General features: G+C 35.3%; 1 protein-coding gene across 1 annotated transcript in view; it reads left to right on the top strand.

Annotated features, from left to right (window-relative positions):
• The window catches only part of RTKN2 (rhotekin 2), a gene marked incomplete at both ends in the record, with an annotated part of 84307 nt that extends 67467 nt beyond the window's left edge, over window positions 1–16840 (top strand). Inside the window, 3 exons of the mRNA XM_080694809.1 lie at window positions 9165–9330; window positions 14496–14603; window positions 16305–16840. Of these exons, the coding sequence (XP_080550935.1) occupies window positions 9165–9330; window positions 14496–14603; window positions 16305–16840 (810 nt within the window). The remainder of the gene's footprint in view (window positions 1–9164; window positions 9331–14495; window positions 14604–16304) is intronic.
• Window positions 16841–20277: the final 3437 nt, after the last annotated feature.

Here is a 20277-nt window from a genome sequence, read left to right as displayed (position 1 = left end):
TCTATTTTTTTTTCATAGACATATGGTTAAACTAGACTTGAAAGAGAAAGTTAGACATCTTCCTGCCTCCATACCCCGTCTGAATCAGTTTCAGTAAGAAGTGGCTCTGAAATGAGGTTCTGAGCCTGAAATAATAATAGACATAGAAGAGATAGCTCAGGCATCTGTTGTACCTTTACCAATTATATTTAGGTGAACATCTATAAAGGAACTTCTCTAATATGCTAGCCAGTGCTCTAGTATTTCTGGTCTAATAGTAAGGAAGTCATTCCATAGGAATTGTAACAGTTTATATCGTCTGACTGAACTGAGTTATCTTTGTTTTTTGTTGGTTTTTTTTGGTGGTGCTAGGGGTTGACCTCAGGGGCATTCTACCTCTGAGCTATATCCGCAGCCCAATTTTTTATTCTTTATTTTGAAACAGGGTCTCACTAAGTTGCAGAGAGCCTCACTAAGTAGCTGAGTCTGGCCTCGAACCCAGATCCTCCTGTCTCAGCCTCCCAAGTACTGGGATTACAAACATCATACACCATCACACCTGGCTTGAACTGAGTTTTTTAGCTATATCTTTTTCCTGGTAGTGATGAAAGCAGATGACCAGTTGACTGATGGGATTCTGTATTTAATTAGTGCCATTATTAAGATGACTGAAATAGCATACTTAGACATTACTGTACTTTTTCCACAATGCACCGTTACATACTCACAGAAATATTATTAAGCCAGCAAAGGTGTTGGCCTTAGACTTGGAGACAATATGTGCCATATTTGACCCTGAAGACTAATGACTTGATATCTCTTCCTATTGTATGTAACTTTTGTCTAAAGTACAAAAGAGAATTTTAAAAGTTAAATATGAGATGAGAGCTAAGGTTGGAAAGATCAATAAATTCCGTTTCAGATCTCAATGTTGAAATAGATGACCGAGTGCTTCCCCTTTTCAACTTTATAATATTCTCATTTAACTTTCCCTACCACTGATTCCTGTTCTTTCTCTTTGTAGAATCTTTCTTTGGAATTCCTGTGTATACTTCAGGTTTTCCTCGAGCCCTTCTTTTCAAACCTGAAACCTTTCCACATTCTAGTGAATGTCATTCCTATCTGTATTTAAATGTTACTCAGTAGCCCAGTTAAGAAACATTTTTTTAAAGTAATTTCTATTTATTTTTCTGAACTGATGAAATAATTCAAATGTACAAAAAACTTGATAAACTGCTAGTGATCACCTGTATACTATACTGTATTAAATATTGTCATTTTTCTCTTCTTATTTTTTGCTGATCCATTTAACATAAGACTTAACATTATGATACAATGACACTTCATTTCTGAAGACTTCAACATACAACTCTCAAAAACAGGAGAGAGGGGGTTCAGGGTGTGACACTCAGAGGGAGCACCCCATAAGTACCATGTGCATCTGGGTTTCTGTTCCTCTGAACCTTACAATGATGTATAGTTACAGTGTACCAACAAAATAATAAAAAAGAATAAAAGGAATATTTTAGCAAGAAAAATAGGGGACTTTGGAATGATTAAGAAAATTAACAATAATTTTATATCATCTATTACCTATATCAGATTCAAATTGCCCCAGTGCCCTCAAGATGTCCCTTTAGGTTATGTTTCAGATAAAGAACTGGTGCTATGTATTTATATGGTATTGGTGTCAACAGTTTAGTAAGAGAGTTGGTATTGTTCCTTGAATGGGTAGCAAATGTGTACTCCCTTCCTCTTTTCCTCCCCTCCCCTCCCCCAATTTCTCTCATATATCTAATGTTTCAAATGACTTGGTTTTAAAATACAAAGTAGATGTTTTCATTGCTTTTCTTTCTTTGGAAATTTCTAAGGGGCATATGCTTTTGGTGTAGTCTTAAATAAACAAAGAATCTTTGATGTATGTCAGTTTTGTATCTTCTAATGTATACCAAGTAAAGACCAACTGAAACTTTAAAAAATAGTTTTTATTATAGTTTTAGTATATTTCCAGTGCTGAGTCTCTAAAATCTTTTTTTTTAAGATTAATCATATTAAACATTAACAATAAATCAGAGTCATTTTCTTTTTTTCTTTCATGACTTAGAAAATAATTTCGTTTAACGCTACTTTAAAAATGATGTGAAAGAATAAATTTTGCAGTTGCTAAGGTATGTCAATAATGGTTCTGCTATTTTGATCACAGAGTTTGTTCTCTGACTATAATTCTTGTCCTTCTAAATGGCATTTCCTGTAAGGCTAAGTCAGTTCATTAATTTTCATAGGGAGCCATCTGTGGAAATAGTCACATTAAGGGAAGAAAAGCCTAAAAGCTGTTCCCCTCCTCTTTCCAATCCAAATTTGAAAGGGTGATTTACTTCAAAGTGATTGCTTCAACTTCAAAAAACTTCACTCTGAATGTTGTTGAGCAAGACATTCTCAGTAACAGGTACTTAACTGAATCTCCTATACATCGTAGAAAGCATTTTACAAAGCCGAAGCTTTATCCTCTGCCAGTGGGGTGGGGGTGAGATGGAAAAAGAAGTCAGGGTCTTTGAGATCAATAGTCTTTTCTTGATTAAAATATTATACATCATTCATTTTTATAATCTGTACTAAACAAATCAATACCACTAGTTGGTGTGATGGACCTTTATTAAATTATCTTCAAATTACTTTCAACTATTATATTTATCGTGGACCCCAGAAAGTAAAGTTATTATGAAAAACACATAGAATGTTTTTTTTTTTCTGCTTATGTTAGTCATCTTAATACATGAACCCTATCAACTGTTCAGAAAGTCCTTTATTAAGTATAGCAAAAATAACTTTTAAAAACAGCTTTTTTTCTTCAGGAGTTCACACACGGTTTTATTATCAAAAAATGAAAAGAATTATGAAACGAATACTAATCATTGCTGTTGCTTGGTTTATTTACGGCTGTGCTTTACACTATTGATTGTGAAAGTATGCTTTCTTTGACACTTGAGTATGTATAAGCTCTGAAGCTTGAGTTAAGTACTAACCTTTTTGTTTGCATCCCTGATTAAAAGGACTTTAGGCCAAGCACGTTTCAAAGAACTAATTTATTTAAACAACATGTTTGCAAAGAAGATGTGAAATATTATCTGCAATTACAGAGAGAGACACTAACAGATCTACTTTTTTATTTTTTATTTTTTTAAACTTGGGGCCCAGGTGTGGTGGTACATGCCTGTAATCCTAGTACTTGGGAGGCAGAGACAGGAGGATCACAGGTTTTCATACAGCCTCAGCAACTGAGTGAGACCCTGTTTCAAAATAAAAAAAATAATAGGACTGGGCAGTAGCTCAGTGGTAAAATACCCCGGGGTTCCATCTCCAGTGGCCCCTCCCCTTTCACACACAAACATATATGTATATCTATACAATATAATATGTGTATTTATATACATACAAAATTGGGGATAGTTCAAGCTAATTTACACAAAGAATAGTATAAATGAATGCATCTGTGCCCTTACACATTTATACCCACCCTAGGATTATTTTGAAGCAAATCCTAGCTACCATATCATTTGGCTTAGAAATATCTCAGTTATGCCAAGAAAATATATAGTTGTGTGTGTGTGTGTGTGTGTGTGTGTGTGTGTTAGTATGTAGTTAGTCACATATATTAAGTTCCCAGTTGCATAATTTTATAATAGTATTGTGAACTAGGATCTAATTAAATGCCATTCAGTCTTACTTATGCTTTCTCCTCCCCTCCCACTCCCCCTTTCCATCTCCCTTCTCTTCTTTTCCCTTCCTCCCCTTTCCTCCCTCCCTCCTCCTCCTCCTTCCTCCTCCTCCTCCTCCTCCTCCTCCTCCTCCTCCTCCTCCTCCTCCTCCTCCTCCTCCTCCTCCTCCTCTTCTTCTTCTTCTTCTTCTTCTTCTTCTTCTTCTTCTTCTTCTTCTTCTTCTTCTCTCTCTCTCTCTCTCTCTCTCTCTCTCTCACACACACACACACACACACACACACACAATCTATTTGTTGAAGGAATTGGGTCATGTATACTATAAGGTTTTCTGTGCTATGAATTTTACCAGTTACTTCTTTGGGGTTCTTTTTTTTTGTATCATACTCAGGATTTGAAGTTAATAAGAACACATTTTAGAAAGTGTTAATGTACTTTTATTAGAAGGGATAAGATATTTCAGCATTGCCTCCAATTAACATCCCCTGATGAGCATTGCTTAGAGCCTTTTTTATAAATCACAGATTGCAAACCAGTGATAATTTACCATTTCTCCTTCCTTTATTAGCTAGGATACTCCTACATCACCAATTTTCTGATTACCCTGAGATACAGTTGTTATACAGAAAACAGGATAAGTACTTAATTTTTAAAATTTATATATCAGTTATCAAACAATGAGGTGGTTCTCTGGCATACTTCAAAGGTGATCAGAGAATTTAGTTTTTAAATACCATTATGAATGTATTGATGCAAAGACAGGTCACTTATCAGCCCATTACCATTATTATTCTTATTGATAACTTTAATTATCTTATGTTTGATTAATGGAATCCTTTCAAATTGGCTCTTGAGTCCTTTTAACACAGCCCTAGTAAAATTTGACTTCTGGTTGGACAAAATATTCCAGAATCATCTTCTGTATTTCCTGGACCCAGGCTGATGATCAGCCATTTTCCCAAAGAGCCTTGATTCCTTTTTATAGGAAAGTTCAAGATCATAATCTGAGTACAGTATTAGATTCTTTTTTAAGATCATGTGGTCAAGCCAGGCACGGCTGTGTATACTTGTAATCTCAGTACTTGGGAGGCTGAGATAGGATTGCAGGTTCAAGAACAGCCTCAGCAAGTAGTGAGATTCTATCAAGACTATCAATCTATCAAGACTCTGTTTCAGAATAAAAATAGAAAATAGGGTGTAGCTCAGAGGTAGAATACTTCTGGGTTCAATCCCTAGTACCACAAAATAAGTAAGTAAATATATAAATAATAAGATCATATAGTAAAATATAAAAACAATTTATAAGTATATTCCTAATCTAGTAATTTTGCATTTATATACACAGAAGTGGCACATTTAAGAACAGTGTTAATTCGAAATAATGAAACACCTAAAGGAAACTTTTGACTTCAGCATTTATGTTTTTGTTACAAATTTGACTTTGCAATATATATAGTTTGTTTTGCCATTCTGGGGATGGAACCTAGAGGCATTTGACCTCCGAGTTACACCCCCTACCCTATTTTTTATTCTTTATTTTGAAACCAGGTCTCACTGAGTTGCAGAGGGCTTCACTAAGTAGCTGAGGCTGACCGCGAAACGCGATCCTCTGGTCTCAGCCTCCCGAATGCTGGGATTACAAGCGTGCACTACCATGCCCAGCTCATGAGTTATATTTTTATAACTTCACTTGGCCTTTTTTGAATATCCCCATCATCTTATGCAGTAGAAAGCTGCAGTTCTGTATGGCAGACAAGAACAAAGCCAATTCAATTAAAATTTCACAGTAATTAGTCTCAAATCCATCCACCAGTCACAGAAGTTGACTGTAAAAGCTTTTAAATCAGCAAAAAGGTTTCAGACTAGCAAAATCAAGACAAAAAACTCTGGTCTCACATAGAATACATCTTCAGAATTTACTTCCTCATCTACAAATTAGATAGCTGGATTAGAAACTATTTCTAGGAGCTGAGTCTATTAATGCAAAATTTCCTTTTTTCATGATCTGGGTTCATTTCCCACCTCATTCTTTTATTCAGATATTTTTCAGCCACTTACTGGGTGCTGGGCAATCTTTGAGGTGATAGAAATGGAGGTGGGAGGTGTTCCTCTTGCTTGCTTTTGTGTCTTGCTGAGGAGAGCTGCTTCTGGTATCCATACATTTTTGAGTCTGTGGGCCTAACAGTTCTAAAATTTACCTTGGTGTTTTCTGATCACTTTTTTTTGAGATGTGAAGACTTGAACACAATTATTGCTATTTGCCCACACTAAAAACAGCCAGTGTGAACTTTCTGGTATTCTAAAAAACCACTTGTTCTAATCACTTTTCCTTTGATATGTAATTTTTGGTTTAAAAGTTTCCTATTAGTTAAATTATTTTGGGTGGTAATATACAGAGATTAATTTTTATTTGCATCTTACAAAACTCACCTTTTAAAAATGTAGTGGTATTTATGGTTACTGGAGATAATGGAGTGCATAGTACTTATCTGTACTTTCTTATATTATTTTCTTAGGAAGACATAATCTTTACATTTTCTACGTGGCAATTCCTCTTTGTTTATTTACTTATTTATATTTGCTGGTCCTGGGATTGAGCTCACAGACATTCTACTTCCTGACTATACCCCCAACCCTTTTTATTTTTATTATTTTTTATTTTTTGGTGGTACTGGGGGTGGAACCCCGAGGCTTTCTACCTCTGGGTTATACTCCCAGACCTATTTTATATTTTATTTGGAAATAGGGTCTCACTAAATTGCTGAGAGCCTCACTAAATAGCTGAGGCTGGCATCGAGCCTGTACGATCCTCCTGTCTCAGCCTCCCAAGCGGCGGGGATTACAAGCGTGCGCCACCAAGCCCGGCTCCCCCAACCCCTTTTATCTTTTATTTTGAAAAAAGTTTCTTGCTACATTGCTGAGGGTCTCACTAAGTTGGGGTGGCTGGCCTCAAACCTGTGATCCTCCTGTTTCTGCCTCCCAGCTACTGGGGTTACAGGCGTGAACCATCACACCAGCTAACAGTTTCATTTTAAATGATACCTTGACAAAAATATAAACATCCATATACTAAAGACATACTCTTATTTATTTAAAAGTTGAATCTTTTAATTCCGCATACAAAAAGTTATATTTATTAAAATGAAGTTGAGAGCCAGTGGTGTATGCCTATGATCCCAGTACTTGTGAGGTTTAGGCAGAAGGATCGCAGATTGAAGGACAGCCTCAGCAATCCAGCAAGACCCTGTTTAAAAAAGGAGGGGGGGATTTAGGCATATCGTTCAGATGTAGAATGCCCCTGGGTTTAAGCCTGGATAACCCCCACCCCAAATGATTTGGCCTGAGGGCGTAGCTCAGTGGTAGAACACTTGCCCAGCATGCACAGGCCCTGAGTTTGATCCTTACCACCACAAAAAGAAGAAGGAAAGAAAGAAGGAAAGAAAGAAAGCCAATTTTAGTAACAAGAATACTTCTTAATGTTTTCTTAATAATAACAGTACGTTTTCCCCCACTGGGATTCAACCTTCAGTTCCTCTAATATAATAGCATATCAAATATTTTTTTCTGGAGCTTAATAAATATTTTTTAAAACAGATTTATTAGATGCAACTTTCAATGTGCAATGATGCCATTTAAAACACCATTTTTTATATTTTATGAATGATTACTTAAGGATACTTGATAAAGTTTATTATCAAGGAATAGAAATGTACAAAGACCCTGATACGATAAAATTAAGATGCTGTGTATAAGTTCATTACATCCGTTAAAGGCATTCAGCCTTCCAAGATTTCTACAATGCCAGGCTAGGCTGACCTAAGAAGGTTGCCAATCCTTGTGTTTCTGATACTCTAAAGGTTCAAAGTTAGGTTGATACTTTATTCAGCATACATTTTTTACCTTGTAATTTTTGAATATGAATTATTTTAGAAACAAACTCCTTGTGCAGTATATGTGGTGTTTACTTGCCTGTATTTACCTGTTTTTTTTTTTTTTTTTTTTTTCAGGGAATGAATAGCTTTTCTTCCAAACTCTTTGCTACTTCTCTAATACCAACATAAGCATCGTTGTACGCATATGTAGCTTTTGCTTGTGGCTGTACATATGGTCTTTCTTCACCTTAATACACTAAAGAATTTCTTTGTGCTATTAATGTCAGCCACAATATTCTTCTGTGCACGTTAAAGTAGGCTTAACCCTGTTCCTGTAGTACTGCTCCGTCTAGTACAGTGGCCCCAAAACCCAGGGGCCGTTAAGCGCTTAAAGTGTGGCCGGTCTAAATTGAGATGTGCTATTAAAAGTAAAAAACTAGATTTTAGAGACTTGAGTATGAAAGAACGAAAATAAAATATTTCAGTTTTTTAGATCAATTACATGTTAAAAATGATAATATTTTAGATATGTTGGGCTATGCGAAATACACCATTAAAGATAATTTCAGCGGTTTCTTTTCCTTTTAATGTGGTTTTTTGAGAGTTTTAAATTACGTATGTAGCTCACATTGATTTCTACTAGACAGTGCTGTCCTAGAATAATGTAAAGCCTGTCATTATACAAGCATCCAAATCCCTGTCTTTGTATACCACGTCCTATTACACGCTTTATTCCCCCAAATTCCTTGGTCTAAGCTGCGTGCAGTTCCTAGCTTGCCATGTGGCATGACTGTGTCAGTGTGTGACTGGGAGTCACCTCTCACACACACACACACACACACACACACACACACACACACACACATCATTACAACACAATTCCTGGTACCATGCAGAAGAGGGTTAGGCTGTTGACGTGAGCGAACTGTTGCCTTCATAGTAGTGCCCTATTCAGCATTTAAAAAATAGTAATATTCAAATTATATGCTGAGTTATATTACCTTATAGATGTTTAGCTATGAGCTTTGGAAATGAATGTTACATATGAAATGAATGTTACATATGACGTAAATGTTAATGAGGAAAACAACTGTTCTGTTGCAGTAAACACTTACGTGACCGTTTCGCTACTTTTAACTGAACACACTAAAATATGTATGAATATTAGAACAAGAAACATACTTAACTCACTCAATTTTATTACTGTTGGAAATACAGTTAACATATAATCCACATTAAAGTTATGACATGCTGTACTTGTTTTATTGCAGATTTTAAGATGTACATAAAAGTCAGCAAACTTCCACTTAAACTGTGATAGATCAAAACAGGTTATGTTTTAATCCCATGTAATTTAGTATAAGTACTATATGTCGCGTACTTTGGAACATTACTCAGTTCTTTAAATTTAAAGCGTCCTTTTTAATACCTAGATTTGAGTTTAAATATTAAATTCTCAAAATTGAATACTTTAAATTTCAAATTATCAGCAATAAGATTATAATTTCATTTTACATAAATTTGGTAGCTAAGCAATAAAAACATTTGATTATTGTAGAAATATTCTCTCATAAAACACCAATTTTTTCTTAATGTTCAGGAAACTAGGATTCGGGCAATGGATAAGGATGCCAAGAAAAGGATCCATAACTTCTCTGTCATCAACCCTGTTTCTGGACAAGCTAGAACTCACATTTTTGCTGCTGACAGTAGAGACGATCTTCAGAAGTGGATGGAAGCCTTCTGGCAGCATTTCTTTGATCTTAGTAAGTAGATTTGATCTTAGTAAGTAGATATTTGGTTTTTCTAGTAGTATATTCATGTAGCCTGAAAGATTGTACATAGCAATCTATTATTAAAGTTATAATCTTAGACTTCATAGCAGGAATTTTTTATGCTCTTGGAAAAAAGTGGTTCTAGATCATCAGCTCCACTGCTTTTTTTTTCTCGCAAGCTCTATCTATTGCCTAACTGTCCTATAAGGCACCTCCAAATTCCCAGCATACCTTCCTCATACTTTAAGGTTCTGTGGTCCCTAAAACAACCAGACCATGTTTTCTCAGAATATTAGATTTTAACTGCTTAAGGCAATATATTTGATCCAACAGATAAAAAGTATTTGAAGAAAAAAAAATCTTTTCCAAGATAATGAAGGTTATAAAATACTGAAATGTTCAGAAGGAGCCTTGCTTATATGTAACCATCTATTAACTTCTGACTTGTTATATCATTTTGGGTATCACCCAGAGATTTTTTAAAAGTCTCATTTTTTTTTTCTGTTTCAATAATATAATCCGGTGGCATGGATTATAAAAAGTATTATATGAAGCTGGCGCACGCTTGTAATCCCCGCACTTGGGAGGCTGAGACAGGAGGATTGCACAGGTTCGAAGCCAGCCTCAGCTACTTAGTGAGGCTCTCAGCAACTTAGTGAGACCCTGTTTCCAAATAAAATATAAAAATAGGTCTGGGAGTATAGCCCAGAGGTAGAAAAGCCCCTGGGTTCTACTCCCAGTACCACACACACACACACACAAAATAATAATAATAAATAAAAAGTATTATATGACCTTATTATAGGATTCTAGTATGTGATAAGAGGTTTTATGATTTAATTCTAAAGGTAAACAGGACTTTTTCCAATAGGAAAATATTGAAATTATAGGAATTCTTTGTTCTTACTGACAATAAATTTATCTGTATATTTCTTTACACTTTTAATACTGTTATTGGCGTATTATAGTCACATCATATTGTAGCTCATATTAATAGGGACATGCATGCACACAGCACTTGGGCTTTTTCTTGGCTCCCTCCCAATTTACAATCCCACAAATAGTGGATAAGAGTTTCAATTTCCCCACATCCTCACCAGCATTTCTTTTTTGTTTGTTTGTTTGTTTTCTTGATGATTGCCATTCTGATTGGGGCTAGATTGAATCTCCGTGTAATTTGGTATGCATGTCCCTGATTGCTAATGATGTTGGACATTTTTTCATTTATTTATTGGCCATTTGTCTTTCTTTTGTGAAGTGTTTATGTACTTCTCGTTCATTTCTTGAGTTATTTTTTGTGTTGTCTTTTAAGTTCTTTGTATTTTCTAGATATTAGTCCTCTGTCAGAGAATACCTGGCAAAGATCTTCTCCCATTCTGTAGACACTTCCTCAATAAGACCCCCCACAAAGCTCAGGAAATGAAAATAAGAATTAATAAAAGGGGCAGCATTAAACAAAAAGGTTTTTCTCATCAAAGGAAGCCATCAAGACTCTAAAGAGAGAGCCTAAAGAGTGGAAGAAGATCTTTGCATATTTATTATCTATAATTTATATCGAAAAGGTACAATGCTGATGACAAGTATTTCTGGTCAAACTAAGCATACTATTAGATTCAACCAGTATCTTATATGCACAGAATGTTATTCTGTAGAATTACAAAGTAGAGCCATTCCCAAGCAATAAAAAGTTTGTAACTCATAGAACTAACTCTAGAGACATTTTAGGAGTTCTGCTTTCAAGAGCACTAAAGGGAGATAACAGCAGCCATCCTCAGGTTTTCTCTGATCCATGGCTGCTTCATCAGGTGTTACACTGAAGGCTGGGAACAAAGCAAGGAAGGAAACTAAAGCTAATGTTTCCTTTCCATGTACTAGATAGCTGCATTGGTTTCTCATGACAACGCTATTAGGTAGAAGTGATGTTGCTCTGGTTTAGAGACAGGAAAACTGAGGCTTAGTGAGGGTTCTGGTTCACTGTCTTGGACTAGAGGATTCCCCATGGGCCTTCTGGATTTCTCAGAACTTTTTGCTCTTCACTACCATCCCTAGGCATTCAGTGAATGTTTAAATATGTGTTCCAGCCGAGTGTGGTGGCGTACGCTTGTAATCCCGGCGCTTGGGAGGCGGAGACAGGAGGATTACACAGGTTCAAAGCCAGCAGGGCTAGCTTAAGAGAACCTGTTTCCAAATCAAGATATAATAATAGGACTGGGAGTGTAGCCCGGAGGTAGAAGGGTTTCCAGGAACCCCAGTATCACCCAATAAATAAGTGTTCCATATTCATCAGCTTGTACCACCCTTCTTTAAAATTTAAAATGTTAGGTTTGTGATTTAAATGACAGGCCTTTCTTTTGCTGATCATAGTGTAAATTGTAACTGTTTTCCTAAATGCTCTCATAGAGTTTGTCTTACAAAAAGCAATGTTATTTTTACGAACTGTTCTGGTATTTTATGCTTGATATGCTTAGGAAAGAACTGATACATGAAGATAATAGTGGCAATATAACTACTATCAGAAGATGGTCTCATTTCTTAGATTACCTGAAATTAGCATGCTAAAATGAGGAGTTGGAAGGATAAGAATTTCAAGACATTTCTGTGTTATCAGATTAACAAGATCTGGCTGTAATGGTGGATACTTGTAATCTCAGTGCTTAGGAGGCTGAGACAGGAGGATAGCACAAGTTCAAAGCCAGCCTCAGCTACTTAGTGAGGCTCTCAGCAACTTAGTGAGACCCTGTTTCCAAATAAAACATAAAATAGGTCTGGGAGTATAGCACAGAGGGGGAAAGCCCCTGGGTTTTATCCCCAGCACTACACCACACACACACATGCACTCGCACATGCGCGCGCGCGCGCACACACACACACACACACACACACACACACAAAGAAAGTAATGATAATTTGATAATTTGGTTCTCAGGTCTGGCTACTTTGGTATTTAATGCTTTTTGTAGATTAAAGCTGAACCTATAACTTTTAAAGCACAAACTCTGTTACATTTATTGAAATCATACAAATACATGATCAGGATGTTTATGAATTTGTGTATCTCCAGATATGAAGCAAAGACAGAAGTCTTTATACTATGCAAAATATTGACAAGTACTTCTAAATTTTCATTGTTCTAGTGGCAAGCATAGCCTGTTTTTATCAGAGAACTAACAGGCATGTAAAAGAGGAATGACACTTATTTTGGATGGTTAATATGGATGGACCTAAGAATGGTATGTCAAAGATGCAGACACAGACACGGAGCACTGGATTTTTTCCAGATATTTAGTAACACAAATATTGAGTTACATTAGCAGCTTAGTACAATTTATCATTTTGACTGAGATCATTAGAACAATAAACAGTATTCCAGGAAACGTCTTCAGTGCATAGATCACTATATAAATTATTTCATATCAGGCCTTTGTTTTCATGTTAGCATATTGCCTATCACATGTATCTACGCATACAAATCTATTCACTAGCAAAATAAGTATTTCAGTTGTCAAGGCTCGACCAGTTAAACATCACATTTGTACCTCTGACATCTGAAATGTGGAACAGTGTGGCATTATATTCCAATTTCCAAAATAATTAGTATTCTGCTATCAGTTTAACAATGAAATGCTTTTGTCTTATACACAGAAAATACTATATAATAATTTGCCTAAGGATGTGACAAATATTTTCTAGTTTAAAATGAATCATTATTTTCCCATTAGATAAGGTTTTTTCCTGCCTCCAAGAAGAAGAAAAAAAAGCTTTTATATATTTATCTAAAAAAAGGAAGTGGGAGGAGAGATAAATTGTCAGATCTCAAATCCTAGTGGATTTCAAATCTGGAGAGCAACCTTTGAAGCCTTGTACTCAAGAATTTATTTCCTCTTTGAGTTGCTATGTGTGTTATTTTGAAAATTTTTTTTTTTACTATATTCTGTACTTAGCATCATAATAAAACATACTGAAGGGCTTTTATGTTTCTTAACTAGCTAAGGTAATGGATTTAAAATTTATGCATGTATTACCATTTTGCCATGACAGTATATTTGACTAGAAACAACAAAAATGAATAATTTGACTGAACATGAAATGTCTTTAATTTTTAAGCTATGAAAATTAACCAAGTTGGAAATTGAATATTGATATGGAGAATATAAAAAGGGAAGAGAGATCCAGAGTATAAATCAGTCTAAAAAGACACACACAGTCTAAAAACACACAAGGTGTATCACATTTGCTTTTCCAGGTGTGTGAGATACAAAAATGACAAACTTCAGTACCTTACTGCTACACAGACACGTACTATCTCGTACAGTTGCTATTTAGCATGTAGATACAAAATGAATGTGAAAAGATTGTACATTTTTTTATATCTACTCTCTGAAAATTGAAAATTATAAAATTAAAATAGTGAAACATAATTAAAAGGAAATGTAATAATAAAAATTAACACTTTAAAATTTTAACTTAATAGTTGGAATGATTTATTCAAGATTGTTTTTTCTTTTCAGAATGCCTAATGGCTCTAAAGTACCTACCTAAAACAAATTAGATTTACATGAGTGATATTTTCTTATAATAAAAGTTTTTACTTGCCTTTTATTGAAATGAAAATGTTTTTCTAGAGTTAGACAAATTTGTAAAGCATGATAGTCACCTTAAAGAGGTAATTTGTTAAATAAGTCTTATTTCTAAATTAAAAGTAAAAATGTTTTTGAGAACCACTATTTCTTACATTTCTTTCTCCTTCTTCTAGACAACTATATTTCAATTCATTTTTACCTTTCAGCTATCTCAAGTACTGGGTGTTTAAATTTAATATTTAAAAGCAGAGAATCTGAATAAACTTTTACCATACATAGAAATTTTAAAGTAATTATTGACCATTTAATGAAATTGTCTAGTATCTAATAGCCTAGATCTCTTTTATATCTGTGCCTAGCAGTTTGTTTTCTAAATAGATTAATTTTAGATGCAGAATTAGGCTTTAAAATTATGGGTAGTACTAGGCTATTGAACAGGCTTCCTTAAGGCATGCTTTATTTATAAATTTACTATTATTTTCAAAGCAAAAGATACTGTGTTGATGTCTGCTGGAAATGAAATATATATCTTCACATTTATGTTTTAAATGCGAAGCCTGCCTTTTTCTTTTTTAGGCCAATGGAAGCATTGTTGTGAAGAACTTATGAAAATTGAGATTATGTCGCCACGGAAACCACCTTTGTTCTTGACAAAAGAGGCGACCTCAGTCTACCATGATATGAGTAAGTGGGGTTTGTCTTTTCTAAGCTACAGGCTAACAAAAACAACATTGTCCGTACCCAAGCAGCTTATTCTATTGACATTAAAATGCTAAAATTTTCAGGGCACAATCAAAATGAATGAAAAAGGGCTATGATTATAGACTAAGGAACTCATGTTTAATAGATGAATTAATACAAAATTAATGAATACGCATTTTTCATAGTTTGAATGCACAAGATCAAACATTTTTCAGGCTTAATGAATAAAGGTGCACTGAAAATAAATATTAGCTGAGTAGCTGATAAAAATTCTGAAAATATAAACCTGCAGATTCTAAAACATAATCATGTTCAGTAATTTTTCTCTGTATTTTATTAAATTTGTTTTTAAGTAGTGTTGATAGATGAATATTAATGAATGGAAGCTTTCATCTCTGGCCAAAATAATTAGTTCAGTCTAATACTTTAGAAAATTTGAAACTTCTTAGCTTATTAATATTCCATTTCCCTACACTGTAAAAGGTATTTATTTATCCATGTGGGATTGCTTCAGTGAATAGTGTTGTGAACGGGCAGAAGTCACCAGCAGAGTCTAGTATAATTTGCCACTAATGTATCTGCACTTATACATACTTTACAATGTTAGATGGAAAATGATATATTTGGCTTACATAATTGAAGATATCAGACATTCATTCAGTGGACATTAATCTCAATTCTCTTATTTTTCCCAAGAAACCCTTAGCAGCACAATGACATGAGGGTTTCAGTCTCCTACCCTGGGTTTTGATTTGGGTTTTTTTCCCTTTTAACAGTTTGCTGGGCTACAGGAAAGAATACTAATTGAGTTACAGATATCCCAGTTTATATATTAAGCTTTCCAAATGAGGCTATAAATCTAAGAAAAGTTACCTAATAACTATTAAATCTATAGAATAAAAAAAAATGTACTCATATAGCTCTACTTTATTTAGGAGTATATATGTATATGTGTATTAAGTATGTTTATGTATACACGTGTGTGTGTGTGTGTGTGTGTGTGTGTGTGTGTGTGTGTGTGTGTATGTGTGTGTGTGTGTTAGTTACTGGGGGTGGAATCCAGAGGCCTTCTACCTCTGGGCTATACTCCCAGACCTATTTTATACTATATTTGAAAACAGGGTCTCACTAAGTTGCTGAGAGCCTCCCTAAGTAGCTGAGGCTGGCTTCAAACCTGTGGGATCCTCCTGTCTCAGCCTCCCAAGCGCGGGGTTACAAACATGCGCCACCACACCCGGCCTTAGTCTTTTTATTATTTGAAAGAGGATCTCACTAAGTTGTAAAGGGCCTCACTCAGTAGCTGAGACTGTCTGCGGCGAACTGTGATCCTCTGGTCTCAGCCTCCCAAATTTTGGGATTACAAGTGTGTCCTACCACATCCAGCTTAAAAATTTTTGATGGCCATTGATTCAGGTAAAGTGCATACCACTTTTTTTTTTTTTTTTGGTGGTACTGGGGGTGGAACCCAAAGGCTTTCTACCTCTGGGTTATACTCCCAGACCCATTTTATATTTTATTTGTAAACAGGGTTTCACTAAGTAGCTGAGGCTGGCTTCAAACCTGCATGATCCTCTTGTCTCAGCCTCCCAAGGGCGGGGATTACAAGCGTGCGCCACCACGCCCGGCTAGTGCATACCACTTTTGCATTTTTTCCCATGCAACTTTTTCTTAAAATTACTGCAGGCATTGATTCACCTATGAAATGTGAAGGTTTAACTGACATAATACGAAATAAAATTGAAGAGACCAATGGACAGTTCCTTATGGGTCAGGATGAAGAATCCCCACCACCTCCTTGGGCCACAGTCTTTGATGGTCATGATCAAATGGTCATCCAGAAGGAGATATGGTCCCCTGCAAGTGAACAGTTACATGATGGGAAAAGGAAGAAGAGACGAGCTCCCCTTCCTCCTTCAGATAAGCCTCCATTCAGCATAAAGACTCAGAGCCACACAGATCAACCGGTCCAGGACGACTGGAAGAAAACAAGCACGTCTCGAACCTCGCCTTTGGATGCCAGACTATCAGTCCTGATGCATCACTTACAGAAACCAATCGCTGCCCCTCGAAAACTTCTTCCTGCCAGAAAAAATAGTTTAACTGATGGTGAACACACAGACACTAAAACCAGTTTGGAAGCTAAGCCAGTGCCCGCTCCAAGGCAGAAATCCATCAAAGGCATTTTGGACCCCAGATCTTGGTTGCAGGCACAGGTATAGACAACCGAATAGTATAAAACACTGGACAGAATCTGTAACCGTGAAGCTCACTTTAAAGGAGTTATAGATACTGTTATGCGATAAATAAATATAATAGTCATTTATGTTGATACTTAATAAGCTATTAGGTGTAGAAAAATGTCTTCTAATACAAAATGAATTTCTCCTTTCTGATTTTTAGAATATAAGTGGTTTTTCCTGCAGAGCATAAGAGGCAGTTTCTAGACAATATCCTAATTGTTGGAAGGGTTAATTTATTCCTAAATTAGTACCAGGCAGCGAATAAGCACTAAGCAGAAGAAAGCATTAACATTTCTTTTGGGGAGAGACTGTCTAGTAATTTAAAATGTGTTAAATATGAGCCATATTCTCATTGTGAGCATTTTAATACTAATGGAATGTTTCAAAGGTTTTTATTCAAACCACAAATTATAGAATCCACCCAAGAAAATTTTCTTCTTAGCATTCTGGAATTCTCATCTAATGGTTCACTGACTCTCATCTATTGTTTAACTCACGAGTTTATAGGCATGACCTTTTAAATTCCTGGGATAAATTTTGGAATATTAAATTCTTTGTCTTTAAAGGGAATTTGTAATGTGCTATTGAAAGTCGTTTCCTTGATGAGCCCTGAAATCCTGTTGACATTAATTCTCATAAGCGAAGCATAACATGTATTAGTTTAGAGAAATGGTAGAAGAAATGTTCTTTACATCCACTCTTCTGTGTGGGGTGCTAATTTCCATTGTGATTTTGGAATTTGGGGGAGTGAGTAGCTGATTAACACCTTCAAATTTATGTAATACTTATTTAAAAAGCAGATGGCAGATTAAAAAATATCAGAAAAGTTGGCCATGGTAATAATTTTCAGAATTAATCCTTTCTTAAAATTTTAATTAGGTTTCCTTTTCCTAGTAAAGGTTGATGTCTGCTATTGATATTATTCATGAAAAGTCATATTCTTGTAATAATAACATTGGAATCATTTCCATAGGAGGTAATTTCCATAGCAACTAATCATAGTGACCCAAACAGGATTATGAAATCAAGTGAAGAATAAATAACAGAATGAATATTTTAAAGAACAAAAAAAAATCTATTTTTATAATAATACTTCTTGTAAACAAGGGCTGAACAGTTTTAAATGTCTAATCAGAATTTCCAAATAAAAGTTTCCATAAGGTGTCAGCAACAGCACTAAAAATCTCATTCACACTGAACCCTAACGTTACTGCAAGAAATAAAAATATAAGAATCAAATGACTGCCCTGTATATAATCTCTAGAGATCTTTTTAAAGCTAGCAAGAACTCTATTTGGATCAGAACTACATTATTACAAAATAAAATGAACACTTGACCAAAAAAAGCATTAATTTAAATGGAGCCTTTCGTTATTTTTAGATAGCAGTCTTTTCTCATTTATAGAGCATGATGTAACTGCCAGGTTACTTTTGTGCTTGCCAGGACTCTTAGTAAGAATTGGAACCCGAGGGAGCAGTGATACAAAAGGTCTCTTGTGACGGGTGACACCAGGACAGACATAGCATTTGGTAAGAAGAAATTGCTATATGCTGGCCTGATGGAATTTAGAGACAATCGCATGTATGAAAACCTGAAACGTGGACCTGTTTATTTATTTATTTTTTCTAACTAGAAGGCTCTCGTAAATGTCATGATTGCCATTTTGGAAAATGACATGTTAAAAATCGCAAGGCTATTATTGTTTGAATTTTTTGTGTTTAGTTTTAAAACCTCAGTGCTGGTTTTGACAGCATGTGTAACTGTCAGTGTCACTAAATTTTTGAGCTAGGAGATGCTGCAGGCAAAATGGTTTCCGATACTGGCATCTGAACAGTCCATTTTTTTTCTCTTTTTTTTCTAGTTCATGCCTTCCTTATGACAAGTCAGTATTAAAACTTCCAAATTACGTTCTTATTTCTCCTCCTGCAGAATTTAGCAGGAAAAATTAAAGTTGTACAGGAAAAAGAATTTATTCATAGAGAGAACACCTAGCATTTGTATTCTCAGAGAGGCACTTTGAAACAAGTCTGAAGTCCTTCCTGGAACCATTTATTTATTTATTTGTTTTTATTTACTTTTTTTGTGGTACTGAGTATGGAATCTAGGGGCATTCTACCTTTGAGCGACAACCCCAGCCCTATTTTCTTATTTATTTTGAAACAGGGTCTCACTGAGTTGCAAAGGGCCTCACTAAGTAGCTGAGGCTGTCTGTGATCTGAGATCCTCCTGTCTCAGCATTTGGGATGCTGAGACAGGAGGATCAGACTGTACCACCACACCCAGCTCCTAGAACCATTTAAATGAAACCTAACCAAGGACCTACTGCCTTACCCCAAACAAATTATTCTATTTCTGGGGATCCATCTTAGTCTGTGTTACAAAACCTTTAAGACCAGCCTGAAATCTTCAGCCATAAGTCTTTTGACCTGTGTTCATTAAATGCTAGTTCACATTTCTTAAAAGAGGCATAGTACAAAGTTGTTTTTTTTTCTTCCTTCTCCCTCCCTTCTTCTGGCCCTGTCCCACCTCCCCCACATCCCTTCCTTTCCTTCACAATTGAAAATGTCTAAAAATATTGAGTTAAAAACTGTCGTGGAGTTCATCAGAAGTATTTGTTTTCTCATTTGCTGAACCAGAAGTCAAGGATGGAGAAATATGCCATGGAATATAAAAAGACATTTTGGCTTTTTATGAGCTGGCTTTTCATGTTCCTGTTTGTCCTTTTAATTCGTTTCTTGATGTATGACGACTATAAACTTGAAACAAACAGCTAGCTGTCAGCTCTCAATAGGAATATAATTGGAGAAGCCTAATGGAAAGAATAGTATTATGATATTATGATGATTTTCATGATCTCAAGGTAATGTCTTAGACAATTACATTTATGTTTCAAGTTCTAGGATATAAATTACAGCAGTGCTTAAGATAGTATTATTTTAATTGCTACAGAGTGATAACTTATTTTAATATCTTGCACTCCCCTTTTTTTATTATAGTATACTCCTTTTTACTAAGGTGGACACTTTTTCAAAAATATCAGGCACTATAAGTGCAGTCCTCTTACAAGGTAAATAGTTTTTCAAAAATATCAGGCATGCCAACTCTTGCAGTTTTGCTAAATCCCCCTTAACTGCCTGCAGTGCCCCCTAACTTCTTTGAAATGGCTGTGAATGTATATGAAAAACTAAACCCATTTATTATAAATGCTTTATCTTTACCCTTTAGGATCCTGCTAAATGCATTTTCCCTGGCATTATTTATTTAAAAATGGAAGCTTCTTGATTTAGAGACAACTCATGTAAGGTAGACTAAGCAGTCCAGTATTTCTTTAGGCTTATGTTCAGCACCTTAGCCACCTACTGTGAAGTTAATTAATTCAGTCCAAAATGAAATTATAGGGCAGTTTGGTGCAGTT

This window comes from Muscardinus avellanarius (assembly GCF_963383645.1).
Source record: "Muscardinus avellanarius genome assembly, chromosome: 4".
Classification (NCBI taxonomy): domain Eukaryota; kingdom Metazoa; phylum Chordata; class Mammalia; order Rodentia; family Gliridae; genus Muscardinus; species Muscardinus avellanarius.
This window is presented reverse-complemented; position numbering and strand designations above follow the sequence as displayed.